The sequence below is a fragment of the Elgaria multicarinata genome, chromosome 4, assembly GCF_023053635.1.
Source record: "Elgaria multicarinata webbii isolate HBS135686 ecotype San Diego chromosome 4, rElgMul1.1.pri, whole genome shotgun sequence".
NCBI classification, from domain to species: domain Eukaryota; kingdom Metazoa; phylum Chordata; class Lepidosauria; order Squamata; family Anguidae; genus Elgaria; species Elgaria multicarinata.
The window spans coordinates 5,258,914-5,280,019 of NC_086174.1; the positions used below are offsets into that span (position 1 = coordinate 5,258,914).

General features: G+C 51.1%; 1 protein-coding gene across 1 annotated transcript in view; it reads right to left on the minus strand.

Moving 5' to 3' along the window:
* Nucleotides 1-21,106, minus strand: part of INTS9 (integrator complex subunit 9) — a 104,125-nt gene that overhangs the window by 14,686 nt on the left and 68,333 nt on the right. Inside the window, exons 10-14 of the mRNA XM_063123736.1 lie at nt 13,815-13,995; nt 12,621-12,681; nt 5,004-5,175; nt 1,971-2,095; nt 972-1,139 (exon numbers count right to left, since the gene is read on the minus strand). Of these exons, the coding sequence (XP_062979806.1) occupies nt 972-1,139; nt 1,971-2,095; nt 5,004-5,175; nt 12,621-12,681; nt 13,815-13,995 (707 nt within the window). The remainder of the gene's footprint in view (nt 1-971; nt 1,140-1,970; nt 2,096-5,003; nt 5,176-12,620; nt 12,682-13,814; nt 13,996-21,106) is intronic.

Consider the following 21,106-nt stretch of genomic DNA (forward strand, 5'->3'; position numbering starts at 1 on the left):
CCAACCTCGGGAGGATGGAAGGCTGAGTCGACCCGAGCCGGCTGCCTGAGAACCAGGTTCCGCTGGGATCGAACTCAGGCCGTGGGGAGAGTTTCAGCTGCAGAAACTGCTGCTTTACCACTCCGCGCCACACGAGGCTCTAAATGTGGAGTGGTGTGCAAATGTAAAATAAATAAATAAATCGTTGGTAGCTTTTCTTAAGATCCGCGAGACCAAAATTTTCCTACCGTGGAGTCACCCCTCTGCCTCCCTCGTACAGCTCCCTCTTGCTCCCCTGCGCAGGATCAGGCCAGCCTGCACTGGATGTATCGCCAGTGACGTACAGAAGCTCAAAGAACAAGGCCGCGGTACAAAAATATAGCAGGTGATTGATTCCCTGGGGGGGTGGGGGTGGGCAGGTTTCCCTAACTTAACACCCTGTAGATGTTTTGGACTACAAATTCCATCAGCCCCAGCCAGCAGGGCCAATGGGGGCCAATGGCGAGATGGGGGGCCAAGGTTTCTGGAGGGTGCTACGATTGGAGAGGGCTACCTGAGAGGCACACGTCAGTTCTCTTCCATCGTTTCTAACCCAACCGGCTGCTGCCAGGGTGGGGGCGGGGGCACTGTGCAGAAAATGTCCCTTTGCAGTTTTACAGACAGAAAGTGGAGAAAAAAGAGAGAGAGAGAGAGAGAAATCATAAAGAATTTCTGCCGCCTGTGTGAAATCAGGGGCGGAGCACCACTTAGCTCAAATGCTCCCTGCAAAATTGGATTACCTGGGGGGAAATTGAGACGTAAGACACAGCAGGAAGGGTCTTGCGGTGTCAAAGGCCCGCTAACTTCAGCATCCCGGAAAGGACCCAACGACGTCTGTGATGTGAGCGGGGCGCCACTGTCGCCCCCGACGCGTTGGCGCAAACCGGTGCATGCGCGGGGCCGTTCACGCTCGCTAGGGCGACGGGTTCCCCCCCCCCCACCAACTCACTCACCTCGGGTGTGATTTCAATCTTCTCGTAGCGGCGTTTGAAAGGCAGGGAGAGCACCTCGGCTCTGCGGTAGGACATCGGCGGGGGTAGGCAGTCCACCATCAGGTCCGTGCGATGGGACTGGGTTGGAGGAGGCTGCGTGTACTGCTCCGGGCAGACCACGTGGAGGGGCTGGAAAATGGGGAAGACACACCGTCAGGCCCGGTTCTGGAAGCCCTCGAGATGTAGACGAAGCCACTGGTTCCTCTCTATTCGGCCCTGGTTAGGCCTCATCGAGAGTACTGCGTCCAGTTCTGGGCTCCACAATTCAAGAAGGACGCAGACAAGCTGGAGCGGGTTCAGAGGAGGGCAACCAGGGTGATCAGGGGTCTGGAAACAAAGCCCTATGAAGAGAGACTGAGAGAACTGGGCATGTTTAGCCTGGAGAAGAGAAGATTGAGGGGAGACATGAGAGCACTCTTCAAATACTTGAAAGGTTGTCACACAGAGGAGGGCCAGGATCTCTTCTCGATCCTCCCAGAGTGCAGGTCACGGAATAACGGGCTCAAGTTAAAGGAAGCCGGATTCCGGCTGGACATCAGGAAAAACTTCCTGACTGTTAGAGCAGTACGACAATGGAATCAGTGACCTAGGGAGGTTGTGGGCTCTCCCACCCTAGAGGCCTTCAAGAGGCAGCTGGACAACCATCTGTCAGGGATGCTTCAGGGTGGATTCCTACATTGAGCAGGGGGTTGGACTCGATGGCCTTGTAGGCCCCTTCCAACTCTGCTATTCTATGATTCTATGAAATATATAGCACGGCATCTTCCAACCTCTGGTATCCTCCAGATACATAGGGAATACAACCATCGGCGCCCTCAGCCTCCGGGGCTAGAGGGCCTCCCAGCTCCATGACCTGCAGCTGCCGTGGCTTGGAGGTGGCCGCAGGTGTACAGGGAACATCCCGTAGGGTCTGGCCTTGTGGAAAGGGTCACAAGAGAAGGACGCTTCCCTCTGATTTACCTGTACTTCTTTGAGCAATTTGGACACCTGGATAAAATTCAGCCGGGTGTCTATGGGGCAGTAAACACACTTCATGGCCAGGGGCTGGTAGGGGGCCAAAGCGTCCAGGTAAGAGAAGTCAGGCTCTGTGAACAGAAAGGTGTGGGTTGGGTGGGGAGGAAGACATTAATGTCACGTAAATACCCATGGTCCATCATCGTCGTCGTCGTCGTCATCATCATCACATTTATATACCGCCCCATAGCTGGAGCTCTCTGTCAAGACCTCCCCTTCAGCCCCAGGAGCTCTGGGGGGTCAAGCAGGAGCACACAGGTGGTGCACAGCCTGGGCAGACCTTCCTTAGGGAGACATTTTTCTCCCTCTCCCAAAATACTAGAACCCAGAGGGGATCTACACATCGTTGTGAAGGCGCTTGCGTGCGCCTGCAGTGCGCCCCGAAACTCATTGTGTAGCCTTCTTCCGCAGAGCTCTCCGATCCGGGTGGCTCTTTCGCCGGCAGCAGGAGGCCGGCGGGGAGGTGGGCGGCGGGTGGCGGCAAGGACGCGGCCGGATTCCCCAGCGAAGCCGCTGAGCCCAGAAACTTTTCGCCCCGTCCCCGCGAGGGGTGATGCGGGGCCTCCTCCTCCTCCTCGTCTTCTGGCCAGGATAGGGCAGGATCTACACAATGAGTTTCGGGGCGCACTGCAGGCGCACGCAAGCGCCTTCACGACGATGTGTAGATCCCCTCCCAGTGAGGTCATCCCATGAATTTGACTGGTGGGAGAGCTTCAGGACAGATAAAAGGAAGTCCTTCTTCACACAGCGCAGTGTTAAATCATGGACTTCACTACCACAAGAGGTAGTGATGGCCTCCCATTTGGATGGCTTTAAAAGGAGGGTGGATAAATTCCTGGAGGAAAAGGCTATCCATGGCTACTAGCCCTGATGGTTGTGTGCGATCTCCAGTATTCAAGGCAATAAGACCGTGTGCACCAGTTGCCGGGGAACATGGGTGGGAGGGTGCTAGATGGACCCCCGGTCTGATCCAGCTTCAGGGCACTTCTTATGTTCTTAAGGTGACCCACTGTGGAATCCGTCAGACGCACACAGAAAACCAAGGAGGCAGCCAGGGCCCACTTCAGGTTTTTGAGTGCCCAAGGGACAATCACTGCTATTGTCACCTGTTGCTCCTGGTCCTCCGTCTCACCACCACCGTTGTCTGGGCCAGAGCAAGGGGCAGGCGAACAAGCAGGTTGCAATGGTGAGGAGAGGAAGCAGCTTCAGGGAGGCCCTGCCGGATGTGGGCCCTCGACGGTTGCCCAACCATGCCTAGCCTTGGCGCTGGCCCTGGAGGCAGGGCAAGCAGGACGGGAGGAGAGGGAGGGAGTGGGTAACAGGCCCTGGCATGGCCACAGGACAGCCAGTGGTTCTAGCCCAGCCAGGCAGCCAGGCAGGAACGAAACAAAGACATCTCATTTCCCACAACGCCCAAGAGAGATGCATCGTGGGAAACTGAAAATGTTGGCTTGTAGCTGCCTGCTGCTACCACTAGCTGATACAGGGCCCACCAAGGTCAGCGTTGGCTCTGAAAGGCCGCTCTGCTGAGGGCTCCCTCCGGCCTGGAGATGACCCATGGGCCAGCTGCTCCCCGGTGTCGGCCCACTGGGCAAAGGCCCCAGCCGTGCAAACTCTCTGCCTCTGTCTCCCTTTTGGGATGCTACGTCAAGAGACTGAAAGAACTGGGCATGTTTAGCCTGGAGAAGAGACGATGGAGGGGAGACATGAGAGCACTCTTCAAATACTTAAAAGGTTGTCACACAGAGGAGGGCCAGGATCTCTTCTTGGTCCTCCCAGAGTGCAGGACACGGAATAACGGGCTCAAGTTAAAGGAAGCCAGATTCCAGCTGGACATCAGGAAAAACTTCCTGTTAGAGCAGTACGACAATGGAACCAGTTACCTAGGGAAGTTGTGGGCTCTCATAGAATCAAAGAATAGCAGAGTTGGAAGGGGCCTCTAAGGTCATTGAGTCCAACCCTCTGCTCAATGCAGGAATCCACCCTAAAGCATCCCTGACAGATGGCTGTCCAGCTGCCTCTTGAAGGCCTCTAGTGTGGGAGAGCCCACAACCTCCCTAGGGAACTGATTCCATTGTTGTACTGCTCTAACAGTCAGGAAGTTTTCTCCCACACTAGAGGCCTTCAAGAGGCAGCTGGACAACCATCTGTTAGGGTGGATTCCTGCATTCAGCAGGGGGTTGGACTTGATGGCCTTGTAGGCCCCTTCCAACTCTGCTATTCTATGATTTTATGAGGGCCATTCCAAAAGTGGGAATTTTGAAGGTCTGGATCAGGCCAGGCCTCAGGCGGAAAGGGGAAAAGCAGTGACCAACCATGTAGAAGAGGATGGAAGAAGACAGAAGGCTGTCGTGCCTGTCTCCCCCAGAACCGTTGGGCCTGACGAGAGCTTTTCCCTCCTGCCTTTTCTCACAACGGCCTCGGGAACTCATGCGGATATTCAGAAACATTCCTTCTCATATGTCCTTTGATTTGGGAATTTTGCTCTCTCCCGCCCGCCCCGGCCCTCTTTTAAACATGTTCTTCCCCACCCTTTCAGAAGAAGAGGTCAGCCATTCTATCCTGCCAGTACATGCGGAAACATCCATAACTCATTGGGATAAAACTGGGCCTCTAACACCTGATGTGGAAAAAGAATAATCTTTCCAGTACAACGCAGAGCATTAGCAATAAAGTCTCAAAATCAACAGTGAATGTCTGTTGTTATTTACTCCCAAGTAAGCCCCATGGAATTACATAGAACTTGCTTCTGAGTAGACACGCCAAGGACTGCATGTGTTGGATCGGAAAATATTGCTACCTTGAGATTTGTTCATTGCCTGCAGCTCTTACAAGCAGTTCCAGCCCTTTTTGACTGCTCTGCTTCAGCTTCAAAATGTGTTGCCTAAACCAGCGAATTCTCCTTGGAATTAATTCCTAGGAAGTTCTCAGATTAGGAGTCCAACTTTGTTTTGCCGTGAGTCACGCCGGCATCCTTACCTGTAAATATGACCGTGTTAAGGCTCGATTTCCCCCACAGCTCCATAAAATGCACCACGTCCCCGAACCGTAGCGAGGGGTGACCGGTGAACACCACGCACGGCTGCTTGAAGTCATTGCTGAAGTCTCCGTGGATGCTGGGATAATGTTTCAGTTTGTTTGTCTGAATGAGCTGGAATACAAAAGAAAGAGGGCCCCTATCAACCCTTTTCTTCAAGGACTGTGCCAAGGATAGATTTCAGCACCTCTCTTAACATAAATGACCCAAGATAGGCTGAAACACTGCAAGATGGCGAGCAAAGCTGATAAGAACCTAAGAAGAGCCACGCTGGATCAGACCCAGGGTCCATCTAGTCCAGCACTCTGTTCACACAGTGGCCAACCAGCCATCGGCCAGGGACCAATAAGGCAGGACATGGTGCAACAGCACCCTCCCACCCATGTTCCCCAGCAAATGATGCACACAGGCTTACTGCCTTTGGATACTGGAGATAGCACACAACCATCAGGGCTAGTAGCCATTGAGAGCCTTCACCTCCAGGAATTTATCCAACCCCCTGTTAAAGCCATCCAAATGGGTGGCCATCACTACGTCTTGTGGTAGTGAGTTCCATAATTTAACAATGCACTGTGTGAAGAAATCTCCCACTCATTAGCTTCATGGGAGGACCCCACTAGGTTCTAGTATTATGAGAGAGGCAGAAAAATGTCTCCCTATCCACATTCTCCATACTATGCCTCATTTTGTACACCTCTATCACGTCTTTGCCTTCTTTTCCCAAGCTAAACAATCCCTGCTGTTGTAACCTTCCCTCATTGGGGAGATGCTCCAGCACCTTCATAATTTGAGTTGCCCTTTTCTGATGTACAAGCGTCCCAAAACATTGCCATGTTGGTGGCAATGATCAACTTTCTGATGACTATGCTGTCCATACTGCAAACAACCACATTTGGGGATGAATGGCCTTGTAGGCCCCTTCCAACTCTGCTATTCTATGATTCTAAGAGGAAGGGCCCCCCAAACAGACCAGAAAGGACTGAAAGTGCACAGTGGCTATAGCTGACTGACCACTGGGGGGGATGAATGGAAAACCGTGTGTGGCGCTGACCGATTGAGACTGAGAATACATCTGGTTGCAAGTCCCATCTCTGTAGGAACATCAGAAGTTCCCAAGTCCTAAGTCAGAGCCTTTGTTCCCCACTGAGATCCGCTTGCTGCCAACACTGGAATCTTTTTGGCGCTGAGTCGTCATTATTATTATCATCATCATCATCATCATCATCATCATCATCATCATTTGTATACCGCCCCATAGCCAAGGCTCTCTGGGCGATTTACATAGGATAAAAACACTTAAAAACAATATACAAAAAATTAAAATCACAAAGACGGTCCTCTACTCTGAGGCGTTTGGTGGCATGGGATGGGGCATTTGTGTCAGGTGTTTTTATCAGGTCCAATATCTTATTTTAACTGTTTTAGCTGTTTACATGGTGTGGAGGTTTGAGGCCCACAGAGGCAAGGTAATAAAGTCAGGCTTAGAGGCCTGGAGTTTTTCTGTTTAGAGGGGACATCCCTCAGTGGAGTAGTGGCATTTCTCCAGGTAAGGTTCATTTCCTTGGTAAGGTTCATTTCTCCCGCTAGTTTCAATTGAGAGTTAAGTCTCATTTCATCAAGACTGAAACATTTCTTTCTGTTTTTTGGGGAAGAGGGGATAAAAGGAGAGAGCCAGCCAGGGCAGAGAAAGAAAAAGACCAGAGCATCGAAAAGGAGAAGCCTGAAGAAGTCTAGGTGCAGCTTAGGGTAAAAGAACTTCGGCTATTGGGCGGTATAAAAATGTAATAAATAAATAAATAAATAAATAAATAAATAAACTTGAGTTTTTGCAACTTTTCTTTTCTTTTCATGGCTTTGACTAAATATCTTTAATTGAAATTTGTTTTAATATACTAAGTAAACTGTTCTGTTAAACCTCATCTGTCAGGTAGGCTGTCAGGTAAACCCCATGTTCCTGGGAAAGGGAAGGTAAAAAGAAGGAAGATGGGATTCTTTAGGAAGGCAGAGATCCTTAAGGAGTTGCTCAGGAGGTCCAGGACACAGAAGGAACCCTGACATACGGTTTTAATTTTTTGTATGTTAGAGATTCTATATTACATTTTTTAATCCTGAGGTGCATATTTTTGTGCGCTGCCCAGAGAGCTATGGCTATTAAGTGGTATAGAAATGAAATATATCATCATCATGTTCAGTACTGTCTACCCTGACTGGCAGCAACTCTTCAGGACTTCAGACAGGGCGCTCTTCCCCAGACGGCCCTGAAGACACTAGGGACGGAACCAGAGACCTTCTGTGCGCAAAGCCTGGGATGATTTGCCACTGAGCTATGGTCTTTCACTCACCCGCACAACATCCCTATGAGGGAGACCACCGACATTCCCATTTTACAGATAGGAAACTGAGGCTGAGAATGGTGACTTGGCCAACACTGTGGCGGAGCAGAACTTACGAACCTATGGCATGTCCAACACTCCTACCCCACTCCATTAGAAATCCCACTCGGCTTTCCAGTGTGGAATTTAAATGCAGGCATGCAATATGTGCCGCACGTTAATGAGCACTCCGTCGTCTAAACGCTCCTGTAATTATGCCTGGAAGGATTTCTTCTGGCAGTTCTTAACAACGAAGCGTGACTTCCCGCAGGCTCGGTGGACAATGTGCTAGGCACAAAGATCCCTGTAAAATATGGATTTCATCTCTGGGGAGGGCGGGGGGGGGGGGGGGAACAGAGACCTGCAAGCCAGTCTTGACATTTCTGAGATAACCCAGAAGAACATCTGTCTCAAGTGTTGCCATTGGGCATTTTCCTTGACAAGGTGAGAAGGGTTTAGAATCATAGAATAGCAGAGTTGGAAGGGGCCTACAAGGCCATCGAGTCCAACCCCCTGCTCAATGCAGGAATCCACCCTAAAGCATCCCTGACAGATGGTTGTCCAGCTGCCTCTTGAAGGAGAGCCCACAACCTCCCTAGGTAACTGATTCCATTCTCGTACTGCTCTAACAGTCAGGAAGTTTTTCCTGATGTCCAGCTGGAATCTGGCTTCCTTTAACTTGAGCCTGTTATTCCGTGTCCTGCACTCTGGGAGGATCGAGAAGAGATCCTGGCCCTCCTCTGTGTGACAACCTTTTAAGTATTTGAAAAGTGCTCTCATGTCTCCCCTCAATCTTCTCTTCTCCAGGCTAAACATGCCCAGTTCTTTCAGTCTCACCTCATAGGGCTTTGTTTCCAGACCCCTGCTCATCCTGGTTGCCCTCCTCTGAACACGCTCCAGCTTGTCTGCGTCCTTCTTGAATTGTGGAGCCCAGAACTGGACGCAACACTCTAGATGAGGCCTAACCAGGGCTGAATAGAGAGGAACCAGTACCTCACGTGATTTGGAAGCTATACTTCTATTAATGCAGCCCAAAATAGTATTTGCCTTTCTTGCAGCCATATCGCACTGTTGGCTCATATTCAGCTTGTGATCTACAACAATTCCAAGATCCTTCTCGTTTGTAGTATTGCTGAGCCAAGTATCCCCCATCTTGTAACTGTGTATTTGGTTTACGAGAGGCTATAAAGACAACCGGACGTGTCTGCGAATGAGTCAGAAAAGAATGATGTTTCTACAAGTGGCTTTAGTCCTCCATCAAAAATGGTTTATTTGCGAGGACTGGAAAAAAAAAGAGGTTCTCCAGATGTCTTAGTCAAAAAGTCCCATCTGCCCTAACCAGCGTAGCCAAGGTTGAGGGATGATGGAAGTTGTAGGTCAAAATATCTGGAAGAGAAGACCAGAGTTATATGCTCTTCTCATCGGCTCTTAGACAGTTAAATACTCTCGCTGCTGTATTTTGGATCGCTTGTAGGTTCTGAACTGTTTTAAAAGGCAACCCCATAGAGGGAACATTGAAACAGTCCAGTCTGGAAGTAACTGGAGTGTGACTGACAGATGCAAACTGCAGATTTTCTGGTTGGATTGTTAAAAAATAAAAATAAAATATTTTTATTATTTTGATGTATGATGCCTTCATAATAGAAAGGCGAGGTGCAGGTTTTTAAAAATAAAAATGTAAAATACATACATATGCCCCAAAACAGGCTCAATTCTCTCTCTCTCTCTCCCCCCCCCCCCCCAATTTGTGGGAATATAAGAAGCACCTTTCAGGACATTTTTCTGCAGGGGTAAGATTCTTTATTGACTGAAAGCTCCCGGGGCCGGAGATGATAAAAACAACTTCTTTCGACCCAAACTGTGGCGTTAAAGATGATACACAACTATATCTTTAATCTCCGGAACTTTCTCCTGATGTTCACGATCGTATCTCGGCATGTCTTTCAGATATCTCAGCTTGGTTGCTTCATCGTCGTTTGAAACTTAATATGGCAAAGACTGAATTGCTTGTTTTTCCTCCAAAACCTTCTCCTCATCTCTCATTCTCTCTTACTGTCAATGATGTCACACTTACTCCAGTCAAGGAAGCTCGTAGTCTTGGCTTTATATTTGACTCCTCGCTCTCCTTTATTCCTCATATTGAGGCAGTAGCTAAATCCTGTCGTTTTTTCCTGTATAATATTGCCAGGATTCGATCATTTTTGTCTGTCTCTTCTGCCAAGACTCTTGTTCATGCCTTGGTTATTTCTCGGTTGGACTACTGCAACCTTCTTCTCACTGGCCTTCCTTCTTCTCACATCAGTTCGTTGGTTTCTGTCCACCACTCTGCTGCTAAGATCAACTTCTTGGCTCGCCGCTCTGACCATGTTACTCCACTTCTGAAATCTCTTCGTTGGCTTCCAATTCACCTCAGAATCCAATATAAACTTCTCCTGTTGACCTACAAAGCTTTTCACAGTCTAGCTCCTTCCTATCTTTCCTCTCTCATCTCACACTATTGCCCCGCTCGTGCTCTTCGCTCCTCTGATGCCATGTTTCTCACCTGCCCAAGGGTCTCCACTTCTCTTGCTCGGCTTTGTCCATTTCCTTCCGCTGCTCCTTATGCCTGGAACGCTCTTCCAGAACATTTGCGAACTACAAGTTCAATTGCAGTTTTTAAAGCTCAGCTAAAAACTTTTCTTTTTTTCTAAAGCTTTTAAAATTTGATTTTGCTCTGACTTTTGTACTGTTAGTTTTACTCTACCCTGTGCCTGTTTGGTACATTCTTTTCTCCTTCTTATTGTTTTATTATGAATTTATTAGAATGTAAGCCTATGCGGCAGGGTTTTGCTATTTTATTGTTTTACTCTGTACAGCACCATGTGCACTGATGGCGCTATATAAATACATCATCATCATAATAGCAGTGTGTTTTCTCTTTCAAGAGAAGCAATGTGGTTCGGAAGGTCAATGAGAAAGGTGATAAATCGGATGAATCGATGTAGCCTTTGTTTGGTGAGCACTCTGTTTCGTGTGGGTTTGTGCATCCAGAACACCCAAGCCAGTGACGCCTCGGTTTGAAAATCAATAAGGCCGCCGGTGCAGCACGGCCTGCCTTCGTCTCCCTCACACCCTCAGCTGCCCTCAGCTAAAAAAGTCTTCCGCTTGGGCCTACGTGGTTCCACCAGATCTCATGGCTCCTGACACTTATCGGCTTGGATGTAGGAGGCAGGAAAGCGGACCAACTTTGGCCTCAAAATGACTCTTACCTCAGCTGCACCTGGAGACTGCAAGAAACAAACAAGAGCCACTCGTGGCCCTGTTCGGACGACGCACGAAGCCACGGAGGTGAAGTATTTTGAGCTAAACATTAAGGCTTAACGTGTCGTGTGAACCATTCCTAACCACGGTGGCTACATAACCATGGCTTAAACGCACTCACTAACCATTTTGCTGCAAAAGGCTTAGAGGCCTAACCCCTAAGTTGGCGCGTTGCGTGAACAGGCCCAATGGCATGGTAGCCATTTCCCTCAGAGCTGCTGAAGACCACTTTGGAAATGCTCCAAACAGAGGCCCAGAGATTCAAACTAATAGGATTAATGAATGCTTGGGGAATGGGGGGGGCTGCATGTATTGCAGAATCCCAGTACCTAAGCACCACTCTGGGGGGAGGGTGCAGAATGGCCATGCTCCCTTTCCCTGGTCCCACACGCTTTCCTCCGGTCACTGATCATTGGGTGGTCTCCCGGCTTCTGGCGTAGATGTTTTCAGTGACACGTTTGTCCCTGGCATTGGGTTTGAGGAGATACTGGGGATTCTTCTCCTCGGCTTCAGCTGGTGGAGGTCTTGGGTGTGATGTTGACGTCTCCCAGGACGATCGTCCTGAGCGATCTTAACATTCATGTTGAAGCTGCCTCGATGGGGCCTGTTCAGGACTTCATGGTTGCTATGACAACCATGAAGTTGTCTCAGTGCATGAGAACATCAAAAGTGCCCTGATGCTGGATCAGACCAAGGGTCCATCTAGTCCAGCGCTCTGTTCACACAGTGGCCAACTCACCATCGGCCAGGGATGAACAAGCATGACATGGTGCAACAGCACCCTCCCCACCCATGTTCCTCAGCCTAACCAGTGCCGAATAGAGGGGAACCAGTAACTCGCGCGATTTGGAAGCTACACTTCTATTAATGCAGCCCAAAATAGCATTTGCCTTTTTTTGCAGCCACATTACATACATTGTCTGTGATCGCCTTTAGTGGCAGAGCGCCTGTGTGGCACGTGGAAGGTCCCAGGTTCGATCCCCGGCATCTCCAGGTAGGGCTGGGGGAAAATCCTGCCTGAAACCTAGAGAGATGCTGCCAGTCGGTGTCAGCAACACTGGGCTTGATGGACCAGGGGTCTGACTCAGTATAAGGCAGCTTCCGACGTTCAGGGTCATCCCCAGTTAAAGAATCTCTGGTAGTCGTAGCCAGAAGGTAGTTCTCGATACCTTCTCTGATTTTGCCGGGGGGGGGGGGGCTTCCTCCCTTTTCCATTCTGAGGGCGTCGAGGGTTGGCTGATATACAAACTGTGCCCTTATCTGGACAGAGATAGCCTAGCTACAGTGATCCATGCTCTGATAACCTCTCGTTTGGATTACTGCAATGCGTTATTCGTGGGGCTGCCTTTGAAAACAGTCCGGAAACTTCAACTGGTACAAAACAGGGCAGCTCGTTTATTAACAGGGACTGGCCGACGAGACCACATCACGCCAGTCCTTTTCCAGCTTCATTGGCTGCCAGTCCAGGTCCAGGCCCGATTCAAAGTGCTGGTATTAACATTTAAAGCCCTAAACGGCTTGGGGCCAGGCTATCTGAAGGAACGCCTCCTCCCGTATGTACCTGCCCGGACCCTAAGGTCATCCTCAGGGGTCCTTCTCCGCGAGCCCCTGCCAAAGGAAGTGAGGCAGGTGGCTACAGGAGCAGGGCCTTCTCTGCTGTGGCACCCCGGCTGTGGAATGAGCTCCCTAAGGAGGTTCGCTTGGCACCTACATTATATGCTTTTAGACGCCAGGTGAAGAGCTTTTTATTCTCCCAGCATTTTAACAGTCTATAAATAAATTTTAACTCGGTGTTTTAAATTTGTAATTTTGCATTGCTGCTGTCAGTATAGAAATGTAATCAATTAATTAATAAATAAATTGGTGCATCCGATGCAGTTCTCTTACCTCAGCATGAGGGAAAGGTGGTTCCGGCAGGTACACCTTCGTCTGCTTATTGTGACACAGCCTGAAGTTGGAGGTGGGTGGAGAGAGGGAGAGACAGAGAGCAAAGCACAGCAGAATTACAAACCCGCCTGACGACGCAATGCAGTCCACGGCTGCCACCTACTGCTCAGATCTCCCAGCCAAGCAGAGACAGGCTCATTCTGGGGCCTCATCTCGGATCGCTTCTATAGAGGCGGCGAAGCGGAGAGAGGGATCCACCCCGCAGAGATTTGGCTCCTCCTCCAGGTTCGGCCTGGTCCAACCCTTACAGGCCCTGTTCAGAAGACACCTTAAACCACGGCTTTAACAACAGGGCTTAACCGGTGCCTGGCTGCGAAAATGGACTGATTGAATGACACCTGAATCTCCGTGGGATGGAAAGGCTTCGGACAAATGTCCACAACATTTGTCAAGTTAAAGGAAGCCAGATTCCAGCTGGACATCAGGAAAAACTTCCTGACTGTTAGAGCAGTACGACAATGGCATCAGTTACCTAGGGAGGTTGTGGGCTCTCCCACACTCGAGGCCTTCAAGAGGCAGCTGGACAACCCTCTGTCAGGGATGCTTTAGGGTAGATTCCTGCCTTGAGCAGGGGGTTGGACTCGATGGCCTTGTAGGCCCCTTCCAACTCTGCTATTCTATGATTCTATGAACCAAAAGCTATGTTTTGAGCCTCGTTACCATACATGTTAAGTCCTGACAGGATCACTACAAAAAGAAAATACAGAAAGACGAAGCGCCAGCTATAAAGTTGCTAGCAATTAGCTGCACCTCATTTTGACATTGCAGCTTGGAGAGGCAACGCCCTTAAAATAAATCGCCAGCACAGTTTTGTGGCAGAATACTTGACTGTGGACGCCTATTAGCCAACTTTTCTGAACAGCCCCTAAAGAAGGATTGTCATCATCCAAAACGTTGGGCTATCTGTGAAGTTTGAAAAAAATTTTTTAAAGACTTTTCAACAAGAAAAATAAAAAAAATCTTCTCACCAGCACCAGAGCCAGCCTCTCCTCCTTTTTGCACATAATTTTGGTGCTTCGCCCTCCAACCCATCTTCGGATCTGCCCCACAACCCTCCCGCCTGGGTTGGAGGAGGGACCGCCCGGGCATGGGTTCGGATCTCCTGGCTAACCAACGCGGCCCCTTGACACCTACCATTCAGCAAAGATCTGGGAAAATTCGAGCGAGCTGTTTGCGACGGGCGAGATGAAGTAGAAGGGGACGTTGGAGAGCCCGGCAGAGTCGATGTATTGATAGAGGCATTCCAGGAGGTCGTAGATCACGCCGGACGGGTAGCACGGGACCAGCACGTTGCCTCCGTTCCGGACAGTCAGTGCTTAACAAAGATCAAAGGAAACATGTATTTATTTTTCTTAAAAGAGTAGGGAAGGAAGAGGGGAACAGATCAGACTTATAATTAAGGGCCTAGACCAGAGGTGTTGAGCCTCTTCCCCCTGAGGGCCGGATTCCATTTCAGAGGAAGCTCTCGGGGGCCGCATTCCAGTGGTGGGCGGAGCCGGAGCCAAAAAGGGGAGGAGCCAAAATACCAGTGTATTTAAGCTTAAATCTCTATTAGCAACAAAGCCATAGGAGAGGCGTTTCGATCTTTTAGAATGGGGTGGCTGGGTGGACCGCAGAAAGCCAGGAACTTCCCAAACAATCAGTGGTTGGGGAAAAGGGGATCCCAGAGGGCCGGACTGGGGCCGCAGGTCTGAGGTTGTTCACCCCTGTCACAGCCCAAGATCCCCCCCAGTCCCATCAATCCACCTCAAACAGTAGGCCAGCCACATGCTCCAAGGAAGCTCACGAGCAGGGCATGAGGCAGGCAGCCACCCTTGCGGCCTGTCTCCAACTTGTGGCCCTCGGAGGTATACTGCCTCTGAACAAGGAGGCTCCATCCCCAAGTGTAATGGCCGGCACCCATGGACAGACCCAAAGTTCGCTGGATTAATCAAAAATCTCTGCGTCTGCAATTATTTGCAACCGCCCAGTGGCAACGAATTCTAGCAGGCGGATCATGTGTTGAGTGACACCGGAACCCCTGTCAGCCCATTTCACTGGACAGCCTTGAGTTCTGATAGTAAGAGAGACAGAGAAGACCTTTATTTTTTATTCATGTGCACTCTTTAGAGGTCTTCACCACACCTTTCTCCAACCTGCTGTCCTCGAGATGCGTTGCACTACAATCCCCCAAACCACTTGCCTATTTTTCTGAATGATCATTCCTAGTTTCTTTCTGCCATCCTTAAAAAAGGAAAGATCCTCCATTTCCCCAATAAATTGCATCCTTCTGTCCCGTCTCTACCTTTATTGTTCTGAAGATGGAGTGACCAGAAACGCACACAAAATTCCAAATGGGAAGACATTGGGCAACACGGCTGTTTTATTTACTTTGTCTTGATTTGTACGGCTGGACATCAGGAAAAACTTCCTGACTGTTAGAGCAGTATGACAATGGAACCAATTCCCTAGGGAGGTCATGGACTCTTCCACACTCGAGGCCTTCAAGAAGCAGCTGGACAACCATCTGTCAGGGATGCTTTGAGGTGGATTCCTGCATTGTGCAGGAGGTTGGACTTGATGGCCTTAGAGGACCCTTCAAACTTTACTAATCGATGATTCTATGATTTCTCTGCTGCTGCATGTTGCCTGGATGTTTTCAGCAAGCCTCCAACTCACTGAAGGGACTTTGGCCACGTTTTAATATCCTGTGTCTGCTACTTTCCAGCTCCTGCTTGGCAACGGTGCATTAAGCCAGCGAGATCTCTGGATCCCTTGTTTACTGTGTTATTGTTTATTATTAATATTTGCCACCTGGCTCCTCATTACACAGATTCCCAGAGCAGGTTGCAATGAAAATTAAAAACTTATAACAATTAAAAGAAATCAATAAAAAAAAATTTCAAACACACAGCAAACAGCTTAGCCAACAGAAGCAGGATTTTTTATTTTTTTTAAAAAAGGAGATACAAATGATCTGGCGGGGGGGGGAGCGTTTTTGCCCCACGATGTATTGGATATGAAATCGTGTGCATTAAAAGAGATACTGGATAGATGAGCAGCTGCCCCGGAAGGTGAACATTGTACTATAGGTGGCAACCTTCTCAGTGAAGGGCTTCCTGGCCTGGCTCCACCCACCCAAGATGGCAATTGGACCCTCCTGCACAGGAAAGAGTATAAGAGGGTTCCCAGCTGAGCCTTGTCTAAGCAACATGGTCATCGGGTGCTCTGATGTGTTTCTGTACTATTCGTTATTCTTTGATCCTGATATCTAGCTTGCTCTTCAACCCTGACTCCTGGCTTGTCCTTTGGAGACCTGACTTGCTCTTCAACCCTGACTCCTGGCTTGTCCTTTGGAGACCTGACTTGGTCTTTGACCCTGCCCCTTGGCTTGTCCTTCGGAGTCCCGACTTGGTCTTTGACCCTGCCCCCTGGCTTGTCCTTCGGAGTCCCGACTTGGTCTTTAACCCTGCCCCCTGGCTTGTCCTTCGGAGTCCCGACTTGGTCTTTGACCCTGCCCCCTGGCTTGTCCTTCGGAGTCCCGACTTGGTCTTTGACCCTGCCCCCTGGCTTGTCCTTCGGAGTCCCGACTTGGTCTTTGACCCTGACTCCTGGCTTGTCCTTCGGAGTCCCGACTTGGTCTTTAACCCTGCCCCCTGGCTTGTCCTTCGGAGTCCCGACTTGGTCTTTAACCCTGCCCCCTGGCTTGTCCTTCGGAGTCCTGACTTGGTCTTTGACCCTGCCCCCTGGCTTGTCCTTCGGAGTCCCGACTTGGTCTTTAACCCTGCCCCCTGGCTTGTCCTTCGGAGTCCCGACTTGGTCTTTGACCCTGACTCCTGGCTTGTCCTTCGGAGTCCCAACTTGGTCTTTGACCCTGACTCCTGGCTTGTCCTTCGGAGTCCCGACTTGGTCTTTGACCCTGACTCCTGGCTTGTCCTTCGGAGTCCCAACTTGGTCTTTGACCCTGACTCCTGGCTTGTCCTTCGGAGTCCCGACTTGGTCTTTGACCCTGACTCCTGGCTTGTCCTTCGGAGTCCCAACTCGGTCTTTAACCCTGCCCCCTGGCTTGTCCTTCGGAGTCCCGACTCAGTCTTTGACCCTGCCCCCTGGCTTGTCCTTCGGAGTCCCGACTCGGTCTTTGACCCTGCCCCCTGGCTTGTCCTTCGGAGTCCCGACTTGGTCTTTGACCCTGACTCCTGGCTTGTCCTTCGGAGTCCCGACTTGGTCTTTAACCCTGCCCCCTGGCTTGTCCTTCGGAGTCCCGACTTGGTCTTTAACCCTGCCCCCTGGCTTGTCCTTCGGAGTCCTGACTTGGTCTTTGACCCTGCCCCCTGGCTTGTCCTTCGGAGTCCCGACTTGGTCTTTAACCCTGCCCCCTGGCTTGTCCTTCGGAGTCCCGACTTGGTCTTTGACCCTGACTCCTGGCTTGTCCTTCGGAGTCCCAACTTGGTCTTTGACCCTGACTCCTGGCTTGTCCTTCGGAGTCCCGACTTGGTCTTTGACCCTGACTCCTGGCTTGTCCTTCGGAGTCCCAACTTGGTCTTTGACCCTGACTCCTGGCTTGTCCTTCGGAGTCCCGACTTGGTCTTTGACCCTGACTCCTGGCTTGTCCTTCGGAGTCCCAACTCGGTCTTTAACCCTGCCCCCTGGCTTGTCCTTCGGAGTCCCGACTCAGTCTTTGACCCTGCCCCCTGGCTTGTCCTTCGGAGTCCCGACTCGGTCTTTGACCCTGCCCCCTGGCTTGTCCTTCGGAGTCCCGACTTGGTCTTTGACCCTGACTCCTGGCTTGTCCTTTGGAGTCCCGACTTGGTCTTTGACCCTGACTCCTGGCTTGTCCTTCGGAGTCCCGACTTGGTCTTTGACCCTGCCCCCTGGCTTGTCCTTCGGAGTCCCGACTTGGTCTTTAACCCTGCCCCCTGGCTTGTCCTTCGGAGTCCCGACTTGGTCTTTGACCCTGACTCCTGGCTTGTCCTTCGGAGTCCCAACTTGGTCTTTGACCCTGACTCCTGGCTTGTCCTTCGGAGTCCCGACTTGGTCTTTGACCCTGACTCCTGGCTTGTCCTTCGGAGTCCCAACTTGGTCTTTGACCCTGACTCCTGGCTTGTCCTTCGGAGTCCCGACTTGGTCTTTGACCCTGACTCCTGGCTTGTCCTTCGGAGTCCCAACTCGGTCTTTAACCCTGCCCCCTGGCTTGTCCTTCGGAGTCCCGACTCAGTCTTTGACCCTGCCCCCTGGCTTGTCCTTCGGAGTCCCGACTCGGTCTTTGACCCTGCCCCCTGGCTTGTCCTTCGGAGTCCCGACTTGGTCTTTGACCCTGACTCCTGGCTTGTCCTTCGGAGTCCCGACTTGGTCTTTAACCCTGCCCCCTGGCTTGTCCTTCGGAGTCCCGACTTGGTCTTTAACCCTGCCCCCTGGCTTGTCCTTCGGAGTCCTGACTTGGTCTTTGACCCTGCCCCCTGGCTTGTCCTTCGGAGTCCCGACTTGGTCTTTAACCCTGCCCCCTGGCTTGTCCTTCGGAGTCCCGACTTGGTCTTTGACCCTGACTCCTGGCTTGTCCTTCGGAGTCCCAACTTGGTCTTTGACCCTGACTCCTGGCTTGTCCTTCGGAGTCCCGACTTGGTCTTTGACCCTGACTCCTGGCTTGTCCTTCGGAGTCCCAACTTGGTCTTTGACCCTGACTCCTGGCTTGTCCTTCGGAGTCCCGACTTGGTCTTTGACCCTGACTCCTGGCTTGTCCTTCGGAGTCCCAACTCGGTCTTTAACCCTGCCCCCTGGCTTGTCCTTCGGAGTCCCGACTCAGTCTTTGACCCTGCCCCCTGGCTTGTCCTTCGGAGTCCCGACTCGGTCTTTGACCCTGCCCCCTGGCTTGTCCTTCGGAGTCCCGACTTGGTCTTTGACCCTGACTCCTGGCTTGTCCTTTGGAGTCCCGACTTGGTCTTTGACCCTGACTCCTGGCTTGTCCTTCGGAGTCCCGACTTGGTCTTTGACCCTGCCCCTTGGCTTGTCCTTCGGAGTCCCGACTTGGTCTTTGACCCTGACTCCTGGCTTGTCCTTCGGAGTCCCGACTTGGTCTTTGACCCTGACTCCTGGCTTGTCCTTCGGAGTCCCGACTTGGTCTTTGACCCTGACTCCTGGCTTGTCCTTCGGAGTCCCAACTCGGTCTTTAACCCTGCCCCCTGGCTTGTCCTTCGGAGTCCCGACTCAGTCTTTGACCCTGCCCCCTGGCTTGTCCTTCGGAGTCCCGACTCGGTCTTTGACCCTGCCCCCTGGCTTGTCCTTCGGAGTCCCGACTTGGTCTTTGACCCTGACTCCTGGCTTGTCCTTCGGAGTCCCGACTTGGTCTTTGACCCTGACTCCTGGCTTGTCCTTCGGAGTCCCGACTTGGTCTTTAACCCTGCCCCCTGGCTTGTCCTTCGGAGTCCCGACTTGGTCTTTGACCCTGCCCCCTGGCTTGTCCTTCGGAGTCCCGACTTGGTCTTTGACCCTGCCCCCTGGCTTGTCCTTCGGAGTCCCGACTTGGTCTTTGACCCTGACTCCTGGCTTGTCCTTCAGAGTCCCGACTTGGTCTTTGACCCTGACTCCTGGCTTGTCCTTCGGAGTCCCGACTTGGTCTTTGACCCTGCTCCCTGGCTTGTCCTTCGGAGTCCCGACTTGGTCTTTGACCCTGACTCCTGGCTTGTCCTTCGGAGTCCCGACTTGGTCTTTAACCCTGACTCCTGGCTTGTCCTTCGGAGTCCCGACTTGGTCTTTGACCCTGCCCCCTGGCTTGTCCTTCGGAGTCCCGACTTGGTCTTTGACCCTGCCCCCTGGCTTGTCCTTCGGAGTCCCGACTTGGTCTTTGACCCTGACTCCTGGCTTGTCCTTCGGAGTCCTGACTTGGTCTTTGACCCTGACTCCTGGCTTGTCCTTCGGAGTCCTGACTTGGTCTTTGACCCTGACTCCTGGCTTGTCCTTCAGAGTCCTGACTTGGTCTTTGACCCTGACTCCTGGCTTGTCCTTCAGAGTCCCGACTTAGTCTTTGACCCTGACTCCTGGCTTGTCCTTCGGAGTCCCTACTTGGTCTTTGACCCTGCCCCCTGGCTTGTCCTTCGGAGTCCCGACTTGGTCTTTGACCCTGCCCCCTGGCTTGTCCTTCGGAGTCCCGACTTGGTCTTTGACCCTGACTCCTGGCTTGTCCTTCGGAGTCCTGACTTGGTCTTTGACCCTGACTCCTGGCTTGTCCTTCGGAGTCCCGACTTGGTCTTTAACCCTGCCCCGTGACTTGTCCTTCAGAGTCTCGACTTGTCCTTCAATCCTGCTTTCTGTCTTGTCCCACAGCCTCTGGTTCCTGCAGGGGCACTACCACCGAGCCACAGCCCTTCCCCAGTTCACTAGTTGTGCTCAACTCAGTGGTCTAAGAAATGCACGCGGTTTTGATCATGAAGGAGCACCATGTCATGTTTCAAGCGATGCATGGTTTCCAAGTTGGAATACATGTAACACATGAAGGAGCCCATGGTGTGACTTAACCATTTCGCCACACGCGCCCACAGCCTCTTCCAACGTAGTTAACACCTTGTGCCTGAAGAGGGCAGCAGAGCTCCAGTATGCAAAAGGCATCGGGATTGCAAGATGCAAAAATAAATAGATAAACCGTCCATTCCATTTTTAAAGTTGGGAAAACAAACAAAAGGGGTGGAAGAGATGGGATTTTTGTAAACTTCAGCACCTTGGCTTCCCATCAATGGCAGCACCAAATCTACAAGTGAAATACCAACCCTCTCATACAGGAGTTGGATTGCCAACTCTTGGGAGAAAATCATTTCGATATTTGGGTCAGGCACGGAGCAGATACTGGAGACTCCAGAGGGAGAAACACAGAAAATGCTGTAGTGCTCTAAGGCAGATTTCCCCCAATGTGGTGCCCTCCAGATTTTTTTGAACCATTCTCACTGATCATTGTGCATGCTGGCTGGGGCTGATGGGAGTTAGAGTCCCAAAAATATGGCGGGCACCATGTTGATTGGTGGAGGCTGCTGTAGGTGTAGAGATTCTGTATGTAGGTCTCCTGTCAAGAAGGAATGCCTTCGAAAGATGACGTCAAAGCTCACAGATCCTAACATAATCTCGATTGCAACTGTGCCTCAATCAGAAAGAGAGGAACAGGCTACATGCACAGATAAATGCCAAGTTCTACAGCTAGGAAATAGAAACCATATGCACAGTTACAAGATGGGGGATACTTGGCTCAGCAATACTACAAACGAGAAGGATCTTGGAATTGTTGTAGATCGCAAACTGAATATGAACCAACGGTGCGATAGGGCTGCAAGAAAGGCAAATGCTATTTTGGGCGTGCATTAATAGAAGAAGAGTTTCCAAATCATGTGACGTACTGGATCCTCTCTATTCGGCTCTGGTTAGGCCTCATCTAGAGTATTGCGTCCAGTTCTGGGCTCCACAATTCA